This window comes from Pleurodeles waltl, chromosome 10 (assembly GCF_031143425.1).
Source record: "Pleurodeles waltl isolate 20211129_DDA chromosome 10, aPleWal1.hap1.20221129, whole genome shotgun sequence".
Taxonomy (NCBI): Eukaryota; Metazoa; Chordata; class Amphibia; order Caudata; family Salamandridae; genus Pleurodeles; species Pleurodeles waltl.
Window position 1 is genome coordinate 182,135,552 of NC_090449.1, and position 13,090 is coordinate 182,148,641.

General features: G+C 45.6%; 1 protein-coding gene across 3 annotated transcripts in view; it reads left to right on the forward strand.

Moving 5' to 3' along the window:
* The window catches only part of LOC138261322 (uncharacterized), an 888,401-nt gene that overhangs the window by 832,323 nt on the left and 42,988 nt on the right, over window positions 1–13,090 (forward strand). For all 3 annotated transcript variants that reach the window (XM_069210158.1, XM_069210160.1, XM_069210159.1), the window contains 2 exons: window positions 817–1,021; window positions 9,102–9,289. In XM_069210158.1, the coding sequence (XP_069066259.1) occupies window positions 817–1,021; window positions 9,102–9,289 (393 nt within the window). The remainder of the gene's footprint in view (window positions 1–816; window positions 1,022–9,101; window positions 9,290–13,090) is intronic.

The window sequence follows — 13,090 nt, forward strand, 5'->3', positions numbered from 1 at the left end:
ATGGTGATGCTAGTGCAGCAAAGTGCAAGGAAACCTATTGATTTGAGCAGACACTTTGAACGGGTGTTGAAAATGATGCCATAAATGATGCAATGAAATCTTGTAGATTTCATTGCACCATTTTTGTGGGCCCCCTAATGCCAGAACACCCCACTGGCATACATTATGATTGGCACAGGCATAATTTGGAACAAGGGGTCGCAAAGTAGAGCAATACATGCATTGCGGCACTTTGTAAATATGGCATTGCTATAAAAAAAAACTCAAATGTGGTAGCAAAGAGGTGCTAGGGCATTGTAAATCTGGGCCTATGTTTGTACAAATGCAAAGGGTAAATTAAGACAGCAGTTTAACCAGTGATTCATTTTTAAATAAGAATGTGCAGTGCCTAAAGTTTTCCTTTGATACATGCGGCTGCTGCATTTAAATGTGCGAGCACTGAATGCTGAGGCAGTGTAATCCTAAAGCCATCTAGGCCTAAGTGCCGGTGTCACGCACCGGAAACCACTGGCTCAAATTAAGCACTGAGTTTGACATAGTATGGCCACACAAAAAGGCAAGTGGTAATAAGACTTCTGTCCAAAAACAGTGGATGGTTCTCCCTTCTCATTTACCGGCAGAGTGTGATAGTCAAATGCCTCTCTAATTAGCTTTGTGAACCAAATGTCACAGCATTTTAAATTGGAAGGGAATTGGCAGCAGAAGAGTGCATTTAAAGGGAAATGTGAGCAACACAGGAATCGTTTAGGTGTTTTGAGAGTAATGCATAAATCATCTTTCAACATGTACTTGATTTGTTCTTTCCTACCATCAAAGTTTCGTCCAGTTGATTTTCTTCAGGAACTCACAAGTTGGCCCTTAAAGGCTTCCCTGCAAGTCGCTGGTATTCTTCAACATGGAGCTAAGGCTGCCGGCCAAGTGTGGAAGCAGAGCGGTGTCAGACAAATTTTGTGGCACGACCTCCCGTTGTACTTGGAAAAAATTCAAGACATTGTTCAGCAAATGCAGTATGAACTACAAAGTAAGTACCTAAATGTACTGTGTCAGCAGAAATAGTTTACAGCTTAAAAAGAGATAAGAGGGGCAATTAAGAAAGAAACACAATTTAAAGGTGCTATTTCAAGGAGTTGCATGATATGCACAAGAGGTATTTACTTATGGCTAGATAGTTCTTAGAAAAACTTAGGACCTGATCTAGATCTCTATGGAATGGTTACTTCATCGCAATGGTGATGGGTATCCCATTCGCTGAAATCTAAATACCATAGAAAACAAAGGTATTTAGATTCCAGCGGACAGGATATCGTGATCGTTGCAGGGGAGTAGCCCCTCCTCCAGATCTAGATCGGACTATTAATTTGCTTCTTAAGTCTGGCTAGAAACAGATTTAGGTGTGTGCCAAATCTCATGTCATAAATAAAGAGAGTGTTTACACATGGAAGGGCTGTGGGTCCCAGCACCTTCCTTAATGAGCTGCTTTGCAACAGGCTAGCAATTGATTGGCCAGCGGTCATAATCCACCTTATAATTCTGAGTGCATTGATGGTGATTTGTGATTGGCTGTAATGGAGGCAAACTGTTATACAAACTGTTATTCATATGCATCTCACACAACACCTGCGAAGAAACTACCTGTGCTACTACTAAGTTGTCCTTGCTGCCACACTGCAAGAGTAACAGCAGCATATTAGTGAGGTGAGAAATCCAATTGTGCCCCCATTCACTGAATTTCACCAGAGCCCCTGCAAGAACTGTCTGCTCCCAACTCGTGAGGTCAGTGGTCCCTGGGCACTTTGCATGTGGTGACTTATTTGGCAAACGCAGTAGCGACTGTAGTTTCCGTACATAGCCTTACCTGTATTTTGGGTCCATGGGTGAAGGCTATTCTCTACTTATCTGTTTTAACTTTTGATTTGCCCTCCCTCTTCCTACCTCCCTACCCTTGTCCTCTCTCCCACACACTGAGCACCATCTTTTAGTGGCTCAGCAGGGGTGCAAAATACAGCCCTTCCTGGATTCCCTTTCTTTCATCTGAGCCTCTGACAGAGTGATCTGCTCCAAACTCAGTAGTTCTCTCCTTCCATGGGCTCTCTCATAGCATCATCTTCCAGCACCTCAGGGAAGACGGATATTGACCTTTCCCCTCCATTGCATGCCTTTCACTGAACCACTTGCAGAGTAATTCACTCCTGGTTCATCCATTCAGCAGGCCCATGGCCTTTTGTGTGTGGAGATTATAAAGAATATCAACCAGATGTTGTATTTTCATGTAAAGGACATCATTTATTTTTACCCACAGATGTTTGTGTTTGCTTTCCAAAGGCCATCCTCCCGACCTATCATGATCTGTTTTTGTCTTCTCTCCCTCTTGTGAAAAAAAGTTGAAAATGTGAATCTAAATGTATGCATGACCTACTTATGCAGAGACTCAGTGAAAAATCTGCTTGAGTAAACTTTGTGAAGTAAGAGCACTCCTGGAAATCTACGGGTATCATAGTTTTCCAGGAGGACTTCTAGGAATCTTTGTAACCCCAAAGGGTAATTCTTCTGCTCTAAACATAGGAGGAAAACTATTAGAGTACATTTTTTACTTGCGTTTAAAGCAAGCCTTTGTAAAACAAGCACTTACATACATACATAAGCACTTACATTACTTACAGAAACTCAAAAAGAAATGGATCCAAGAACGCACACCCGACAACCTCGCCGCCCTCAAAAACGCCAACCGCGAACACCACCAACGGATCCGCACCGCCAAGCGCGCCCACTTCACCGAACGCATCAACAACAACGCCCACGACTGCAAAGAACTCTTCGGCATCGTGAAGGAACTCTCCAATCCGAAAGCCAACTCCAACGACATCCCGCCCTCCCAGAAACTCTGCGACGACCTCTCCACTTTCTTCCACCAGAAAATCACCACCATCCACGACAGCTTCATCACCGGTCCACCGCCAGACCCCACCCCTGACGTCTCCTCCCGCGACTGCCGCCTCACCGCCTGGACCCACGTGGACGAGGCAGAAACCATAGCAACCATGAACACCATCCACTCAGGCTCCCCCACGGACCCCTGCCCCCATCATGTTTTCAACTCAGCCAACGCCACCATCGCCCCCGAACTCCGCAAGATCATCAACCTCTCCTTCACTTCTGCCACCTTCCCGGACAGCTGGAAACATGCAGAAATCCAACCCCTCCTCAAAAAACCCAAGGCTGACCCCAACGACCTCAAAAACTTCCGTCCGATCTCTCTCCTCCCTTTTCCAGCGAAAGTCATCGAGAAGATCGTCAACACTCAGCTCACCCACTTCCTCGAAGACAATTCCATCCTGGACCCCTCACAATCCGGATTCAGACGAAACCACAGCACTGAGACCGCCCTCCTCGCCGCCACAGATGACATCAGACATCAAATGGACAACGGCGAAACCTCAGCCCTCATCCTCCTCGACCTATCAGCCGCTTTTGACACCGTCTGCCACCGCACCCTACTGACCCGCCTCCAGGAAGCCGGCATCCAAGATAAAGCCCTCCACTGGATCTCATCCTTCCTCTCCGACAGAGCGCAGAGAGTCCGTCTCTCCCCTTTCCGCTCCAAAGCCACCAACCTCATCTGCGGCGTCCCCCAAGGATCCTCCCTTAGCCCCACGTTGTTCAACGTCTACATGGCCCCCCTCGTTCAACTGGCCCGCCAACATCATCTCAGCATCATCTCCTACGCCGACGATACCCAGCTCGTCCTCTCCCTGACCAAAGACCCGCTCACCGCCAAAACAAACCTCCACGAGGGACTAAAATCCATCGCCGATTGGATGAACAACAGTCGCCTGAAACTCAACTCCGACAAGACGGAAGTCCTCATCCTCGGACGCACTCCCTCAGCCTGGAACGACTCATGGTGGCCCTCCGTCCTCGGACCCCCACCCACCCCTGCCAGCCACGCAAGAAACCTCGGCTTCATCCTGGACTCCACCCTCACCATGTCCAAACAGGTCAGCGCCGTCTCCTCCTCCTGTTTCAACACCCTTCGAATGCTCCGCAGAATCTTCAAGTGGATTCCAACAGAAACCAGAAAGACGGTGACCCAGGCCCTCGTCAGCAGCAGACTTGACTACGGCAACGCACTCTACACAGGCATCCCAACCAAAGACATCAAACGCCTCCAACGTATCCAAAATGCCTCCGCCCGACTGATCCTCAACATACCCCGCCGAAGTCACATCTCCCCTCACCTAAAGGAACTCCACTTGTTCCCGGTAGACAAGAGGATCACCTTCAAACTCCTGACCCACGCTCACAAGGCACTTCACAACACCGGACCCTCCTACCTCAACACCAGACTCAACTTCTACACTCCAACACGTCAACTCCGATCCGCCAACCTCGCCCTCGCCATCGTACCCCGAATCCAGCGCAAGACATCCGGCGGCAGATCCTTCTCCTTCCTCGCCGCCAAGACCTGGAACTCTCTCCCCACATCTCTTCGCCAGACCCAGGACCTCCTCGCATTCAGAAGGCTCCTCAAGACCTGGCTCTTCGACCGCTAAACCAGCAGCGCTCCCCCCCCCCCCCCCCAGCGCCTCGAAACCCTGACGGGTACATAGCGCGCTTTATAAATACTATGATTGATTGATTACATGGTTTAAGACATAGAGGGATCAGGCACGAGACAGCTAATCTGACTCCATAGGATAGGGATTAGAGGAAACGCCCTGCAGTGGATCACCTCCTTCGTTTTTGGTAGATCGCAAAGAGTCTTCCTCCCTTCACCTCTCAACCCAAGAACATCATATGCAGAGTACCGCAGGGCTCTTCCCTCAGCCCCAGCTTCTTCAACATCTACCTGAGCCCCTTGACCAGCACCATCAGGTACTACGGTCCGAGAATAATCTCTTATGCAGAGGACACTCAACTCAGCCTCTCGCTATCCAAACACACAATGACCACAAAAGCCAATGTCCACCTCTGCATGAACTCCATCGGCAAATGGATGGATGATAACTGCCTCAAGCTTAGCACTGACAAAACAGAAGTCCTATTCAGAAACTCTGCCACACCCTGGGACATCTCCTGGTGACCGGACGAGCTTGGACTACCTCCCACACCCTCCAACACAGCCAGGAACCTGGGGTTCATCTTTGACTATAAACTCAGCATGGAGAAACAAATCAACGCATTCTCCGCTGCATGCTTCCTCACCCTACGCATGCTATGTAAAATATTCAAGAGGCTCCCAATCACAACTAGAAGAACAGTTACTCAGGCACTCATCACTAGCGGCCTTGACTATGGAAATGCTCTCTACTCAGGGTTCCCAGCCCATCTCACAAAATGACTACAGGTCATGAAAATCTCAGCCACCAGACGCATACTGAACCTCCTGTGTTGAACCCACATCTCCCCACACCTTAGGGACCTCCACTGGCTGCTTGTGCACAAACGCTGCCAATTCAAGATCAGTGGCGGCCGGCAGCTTTAGGAGGGAGGGGGGCGGGCGGGGCACACACACACACACACTCATTCTTTCACACACAGACAGGCACGCACGCACGTCCATTACCAACACTCATACCATTCAAACATGCACACATGCACCAAACATTCATTTTAAAACATCACACACACACATACACACACACACTTACCTTCGGCCTCCAGGTCCCAGGAGGGTTGGGACTGCTGCCTTCCCTCGGTCAGCCAATGAGGGAAGGCAGCAGTCCCAGCCTCGTCACAGAGTGGGATGGGGTCAGTGAGACTGCTGACCCCACCCCACTCTGTGAGAAGTGTCACTGATTGACACTCGCCCTGGGCACTTCAGGGCTTAAACTGAAGCGCCCAGGGACAGTGTCAATTGGTGACGCTTTCCTCGTCACCCAGGGGAGGGCCTCGAGGCACCTTTGCTGGGCTGAGGAGGTCACGCCCATAGGAGCTGTGATCTCCTCAGCCCAGCAAAGTTCAGCTCAGGCAGCCAGGAGTCTTCGCAAATCGTGCATGTCTGCTCCTGGCTGCCTGACCTGAACATGAAGAGTGTCTGTCAGGCTGACCTTTGTTCAGCCTGACAGACACTCTTCATGGGGGGCAAAAGGTGGGGGGGCGTGGCCCCTCCGCCCTAAAGGACGGGCCTCCACTGTTCAAGATACTAACTATGCATACAAGGCCCTGCACAACCTAGAACCCACCTGCCTCAACCATCAACTGAACTTCTATCAACCTTCTAGACACCTTCGCTCCCTCGCAGCCACCCCCGCATCTGTTGTAGCTCCTTCAGAGGTTGCATCTTTTCCTTCACCGCTGCCAAAATCAGGAACAGCCTGCCATTGCACTTAAGAATGGTTCCAGCCCTCCAGGTTTCCACAAGGGCCTCAAAGCCTGGCTTTTCGACTAGAGCTCTTAAGCCTACAGTGCCTGGATACCCTTACGTGTGACAAGTGCGCTATAAAATTCCACTGATTTATTGATTGATTTATTTAGTAAATAGGGTGTAGTTGGCACATTAAGTGTCTGCCTAATGTGCAGACAGACAATGGATATAACTGGGACTGACAGTCCCTCGTTTGATCATATTCTATTTCAATATTACTAGAACATTTTGTGGATGGATGATGCTGGGTATTTTGACCCTTTGCACCTGGCCCCAGTTCATGTGCCCTGACTCCTAAACATTGCCAAGCTCTTAATTGGCATACTTAACTTTCCTATAAGGCCATTATATGAGGGTGCCCAAAATACACCCATGGATAGGAAAGTTAAATATGAAAATGGACCGAAGCACCACTGTGCCACCCACTAGTCTGACTAGGCAAACCTGACCCCAGGCCTACCATTGTAACTTGCTTCCTGCATTTGAAAACCTGCAGCCTAACCTGCAAAACAATCCTTTTTGACTTTAGAAAACCCACCTTTTAAATGTAGTGCCGTCCCTATGTAGGCCTTGCAACCCATAAGGCAGTTTTCATGAAATTTAACAGAGGGGCATGTAGAAACTTAGAATTCACATGTCCTTAAAGTGACTAGCATCTAAAGGCTATTTTCACTGTAAGAGATCCTGGCTGGCCCATATAGAACAATATTAAACTGGATAAATGTTAATTCTGCTATCTCTGGATTGGGACAAGCTAGACATAGACGGGCATCCCGGGAATTAAATGGAAGCGACTCACTTGTTGGCGTGATAGTCATGTCGTCTAACAGGTTGACCACCTTATGAATGGGGAGTGCCCCTGGTATTAGCAGCTGTCATGATCCGCTTCTGTCATTATTCTATCTAATGCATCGAACATGAAGTGGTCACAATTTGGTAGTTGGGCAACTTGAGCCAAGAATGTATAATAATAACGTCATATCATAAAATAGTAATTTTATTGAAGCTTTCACTGACTACCTTGACAGGAGGGAAATACAAAGGGCACAAACTATAAGAAAATTATGTTATTACCTAGTGTACTGCCATGGGAAAGGGGTAGAAAAATACACTGTTGTCGTCGTTTTAGAATTGAAAAATGCTTTTTTGTTGCTGTATGTAGCTTAAAATTGAATGCCTTCGAAATCATTTAAAGGTGTTTTGGTCCAGTCATCGTAGAAATATTTATTTGGATCGAGGGCCAAATGATGCCTCTACAAAAATGTGATTGTGGTGGTAAATAAGGTCAAAAATCCTTTACCTATTACAGTAAAGTATTAAAAAAGCAACCTGCGTAAATAAATCAAAGTCCTGGCACACCCGACTTTATGAAGGAATGAAGTGAGTGTGGTGCAGCCGCAAGAAATCATTTTAAGAGTGGAGCATGCTACTTCTATTTTTTCTGCATCCAACCCCTTTGGATAGCTGTGCAACGCGTCTGGCTTCTAATAATCCCTCATGTGACCTTGGTTGTAGCATGTGTTTTATCAGCGAAAATTGTCTATGGTCTGTGATTGATCATTGTTTATGAACTTCCTGCTGCCTCAAGTTTTCAATTACAATGTTTTTAAAAACATGCAGTTCATATCAATGGAAGAGAACTGGATGGAATGGAAGGGTGGTCTCTATAAGTGGGCGGCCTAGGAAGGTTATCTAAGGTACCCCCAAAAAAGAACTGGCCTACGAAACTAAGGGAGCTGCCTAATAATGCATGTGAAGCAGAAACCTTGGCCTGACAAATTCATAAACAGTGTCTCTGGGCAAAGCATTAACGAAGTAACCAGGCATCAAGACATTTTTTACCCTGTGCATGACAATATTATCCCGGAACATACGCAATAAAAATGCAAACAAGATACATTTTCAAAATAAACAAGAATAACTTGGTTGCTCAAGTGGAGTGAAATAGTGTCTTGGGTCCTAATGGTAAACAACAGTATCTACGGCGTTGCTTCATTGACGTTATACTGTAGTTCCGGTGTGTGACTGACAGGCAAATGGTTTAACTTTTAGATGGTGAAGAACAGCACTATAGGACCCTGCATAAATAAATATACATATATATATATATTATCGGGGTTCAATCTTGGAGAGCTTTCTTAGAGCTGTTAGGAGGAAAGGTGGGTCATGTTATGTCACTTCCTGTAACTGAATCTAAACTCAAATCGGACATGATGTCATTTGTGTTACCCTTATGATCAGGGCGAAGTGACACCACAACAAGGATGTGGTCTCTATGCAGGCATTGGGCCTGTGGAAGAGTGTTTTTAATTTGAAGGGGTCTCAGTAAAACACATTATCTGGTGTGTTAACCCCTGATTAGTGCTAGTGTATTTTGATCCAAAATAAGAGGACGTAACTATTCACAAAGTCAAATCACTTTAGTTTTTTTTAAGTCTATCCCCATTCCTTCTTAGCCAGACACGAGTGATGTGTCAGTCATATGATAACAGAGCTTCCAGAATTACGAGGAACTGAAAAAGAACCGTTATCACATTTTTTAGTCATCACATTTTAACATCCCCTCCAATAATTGGCTTCTTAGGCTCACTTTTGTTTATTTACATCAGGCACTCAACAGAACCGAAGACATGCAAACCCCGAAGTTGTTTCTAGAATAGCAAGGCATACACTCTGAGAAGTTTCAGAGACAGTCCATGTCTTAGCCACATTAAATGTTTTTTTATTTGTGTTTCAGAACCACTTGAAACGCTGAAGGAGGCTTACTATGACGTAATGTTAACGCCGCTGGAAGAAGTCTGGCGAGAGAAGACTGATGAATATATGAAGAAAATCGAGACTTTTCTGCCCAGTATAGTAAAGGATGTCCGGCTTATGGAACCTATCCATGGTGTGCTAACCGCTGTGAAGAGTGCTTTGGATATGGTTGGTAAAAAAGTTAATTTTTCCTATATTGCCAAGGTTGCTGTTAATTCTGTTACCATGGGGAACCAGGCAGTTGACATAGTCAAAGATAAAAAACATAACATTAACTATCTCAAGCATTTTCTCTTTTGGTAAATAGGCATGGAACTTTGGGGCATATTTACAAACGATCTGGCGCAGAGTGGTGCTGCTCTAAAACTGGAAGCGCAGCGCTACGTCAGTTGTGAAACGCAGGGTTGCGCCATATTCACAAAGATACGACACATCTCTGTGTTTCACTGTGTGTGGGAGCAAAATTAGCTGCCTAGCACCAATTCAGCAACCCTTGCGCCATGGTGCAAAGATGGCGCCGTTATGGGGGAGATTGTTGTTTTGCAGGAAGAGACACCTTCCTGCACTAAAACAATTTTCAATGGCGATTTGTTCTTTCTATGTGTGCAGCAGAATGCAGCATACATAGAAAGAGCAAAATACGAGGATAAATGAAAGCATCTCTCCTTGTTGCACCACTCTAACGCCACCCCTGGGTTGGCAGTAGATTTTGGCACTGCCACAGATTTACGATTTCTTGCAAATTTGGGGCGTGGTGTCAAAATTCAATGGGTGTTGCAGTGGAACGCCCACAGCAACACCCACTGCACGCCCCTTCCACGCAAAGTGCTGCTTGTGAAGGAGCTGTATTTACAAGGCGGCATTAACCCACAAAAAGTGGTTTAAGGCCACCTTATAAATATGTTGCAGCGCACAGCACCACCGGAGCGTCATGAAAAGTGACGCTCCAGTGGCAGTAGGGGCTTGTAAATATGCCCCTGAAGGTTTGATATTTTAGAAAATATATAGTCGGAGATGCGCTCAGAGGTGTGCTGAGATTTTAACAAAAAAAAGATTTAAGATAAATGACATTTGCCATTTCAGTTTGTAGCATATCATTGTATTACCTTTCACCTTTTTTAAGTTATAAACACAAGTAATCTTGAAAAATGATTATCTCTGTTGGCTTTTTTTATGCAGCTGCCACGACCATTTCTAGATCATGTTACTGGTTATTGTTTCACTTCTTCTGTTTAAAACTGCAGTTTTGAGGGGTCATCTCTCACAAACCCCCTTCTTTCTTTACGCTGCTTTTATTCCCTTCCCTTTTCTTTCTCTCTCGCCCCTCAACATCCCATCTTTGTTTGTTATCCCCTACAACTGACCATCCTTATTTCTTTTTTACCGAACCTGCCTTAATCTACCTTTGCATCTTGACCTCTTTTTATGCTTTATTATTAAGCCTGTGTTCCCATACTTGGATGCACCTTGGGTCCGCATTTCATTTTGTGGTCTGCCTTTAGCCAATCTCTTTTGACTTTCAGGGCTGGTGCTAGCCAAGACCTTCTTATTTTAATATAATATGTATAGTGTATTTGCAAACAGAGCCTTTCAGCCACCTCTCTTCATCCATTGGTCTGATCTTTTGCCATTCACATTTTGCATCCACCCACTACAGCATACAGCATGGGGTAGAGGGTCAGCCTACTTAAACCACTGGTTAACTTCACTTTGAGGGGCTGCATTTTGCTCTCTCACAAGGAGAATATATGGACATAAGTTAGTTCCCTTTAGTTTTAGTGTTTTTATTTATAATTACATTAGTGTTGCTCTTGTGTTTATAGCCTGATGTAATAGCTGGGTGTTTCTGATGCACATTCCATCTTTATCAGATCCCAACTCTTTCCAATGCAGTTGTACATTCCTTTAGGAGTGTTTTGATTTTCTGACCACTGTATTTCACAGCATACCAGATTGTGTCCATTTGCAACTGTTCTGTGTGTTTTTTTCTTTCTTCTTTTTTCCTGCCGTTCTTTCTTTCCTTCTTTCTTTCCTAATTATTTTCCTTCCCTCTCTCCTTCCTTCCTCCCTTCCTCCTTCCTTTCTCTCTTTCGTTCTTATTCCTTTTTCTTTCATTATGTCTTTTTCTTTCCTTTACTCTTCTTTTTTCCGTCTCTCTTTCCTTCTCCCTTTCTTCCATCACTTTCTTTCTTTCTTTACTCTCATGCTGCACAGGTTTTAAATTAATTCCCCAGGTTTACTTCCAGAACATGCTCATTCGCCCAGAATGACTTCTGCAACGTGTAATTAATAGAGCAGTTGGTCTTTGTTGCATGTATGTAGATCAGTACAGTGACTATAAGCAGACAATAGCTGGCATGTTTATAGGGAATGGTCAGTCTGGAGGACAGTAGCAGATGTCAGTCCCCTATAGTCAGGGCCACTCGAATTATGCAGCATGGAAGGACCAAATTATGCGGCATGGTGACTAAATTATGTGGCAACACATGGCAAACTATGTTTCATATTGTGGCACATTTGTTCTAGTATTACCTCATTATTTTGTTATTTGTATGCATGTTATCTCTATTTGGGCAAAGGTTTCAACTCAATAATGTCGGTTTGCCACCCAAATACAGCAAGAAGCAACTAATAGATGGCAAATCAGCCTTCGCAAAAAACCCTCCACCGTGCATCAACATGTCTCACTGCTTTTTTAGTAACCTTTGATCCCTTTGAGCTGGAAACAGTTTTTTTCTCAAAATATCCAGATTAGGCAGCAGATGATTGATTATATGGCAAATGCAGCAAATCCATAAATATGTAGGAAAATGCAGCAACTACATAATTCCATTGTCCAAGGCCATAACCGCAAAACATGGAAAGAGTTAAAAAAATATCCTATTGATTTTCAGATTCCCAAGTAATTGCCACATTGTCCTAAATTATTAACTGAGACCGGTGACAGTCATTTGTGTACCCTTGCAGTAGTACAGCATCGGTCTATAACAAAGTAGGGAGACATCCTTTCACTTTTCTCCACTTTCCGCTCAGCTCCTTACCAACCGGTTGAGGGGGAGTGCGGCACATACTTCTTAAATGCCAGTAATTTGTCAATTCAAATAAAGTCTATTGGCCCTTTAAGAAATGTATGCCCTTTAAACAAGCTAAATTTTAAATGGCACAGAATCCTAAGATGTGAAGTCGCCCATTTTCTTTCACTGGTGCCGGAGGACCAACCTGCCTAGCCGTCTGACGCAACTTGCTTCGATCAATAAGATCTCCAGTATGTTTCATACACTTAAAGTTTCTATGACTGTTGTCTCTCCACCAGCTCCATGATAAAACGCACTACATCCTCGAATCTGCCCCTCTCGTCAGTTGTCCAACGTTCTCCTGACTGCGAAAACTCCCGCCACACCCGAACGTACGCTTGCTGTCTAGAAGCAGCCAATGAGTTCACCACCAACTGCAGCATCCGCTCTCTCCTATGGTCCATAAGGCTGCTGGCATACGCGTCCTGCACAAGGGCTCGCCCGCAACCAGCCCATGGAAACACTCCCACTGTGAACGAGACAAAGCATCCACAATTTCATTGTTCACACCTGGAACATGCCTGGCCTTAAAATTAATATCGCGGCGCAAGCAGTGAAGCCCAAAAACTCGCAATAATTGCAACAACTGAGCCTCCCCGGCCGATTGCCTATTCACAACCTGTACCACCGCCAGGTTGTAAACTCTGAAAAGCAATTTTTGATGCTCGAGCAAGTGACCCCATATGCACACTGTGACTACCAGTGGAAACAACTCAAGAAATGTGATGCTCCGCCTGCCCCCGGTCCAAGCCGTCGGCCACGTCTCTGTGCAGTATTTTCCCTGCCAATACAGTCCACAGCCAGAACCTCCCGCCGCGTCCGAAAAGATTTGAACGTCCCAGTCATATACCTGCCACGTCCTGAGGGGAATCCCATTGAATTGCTCCAGAAACAC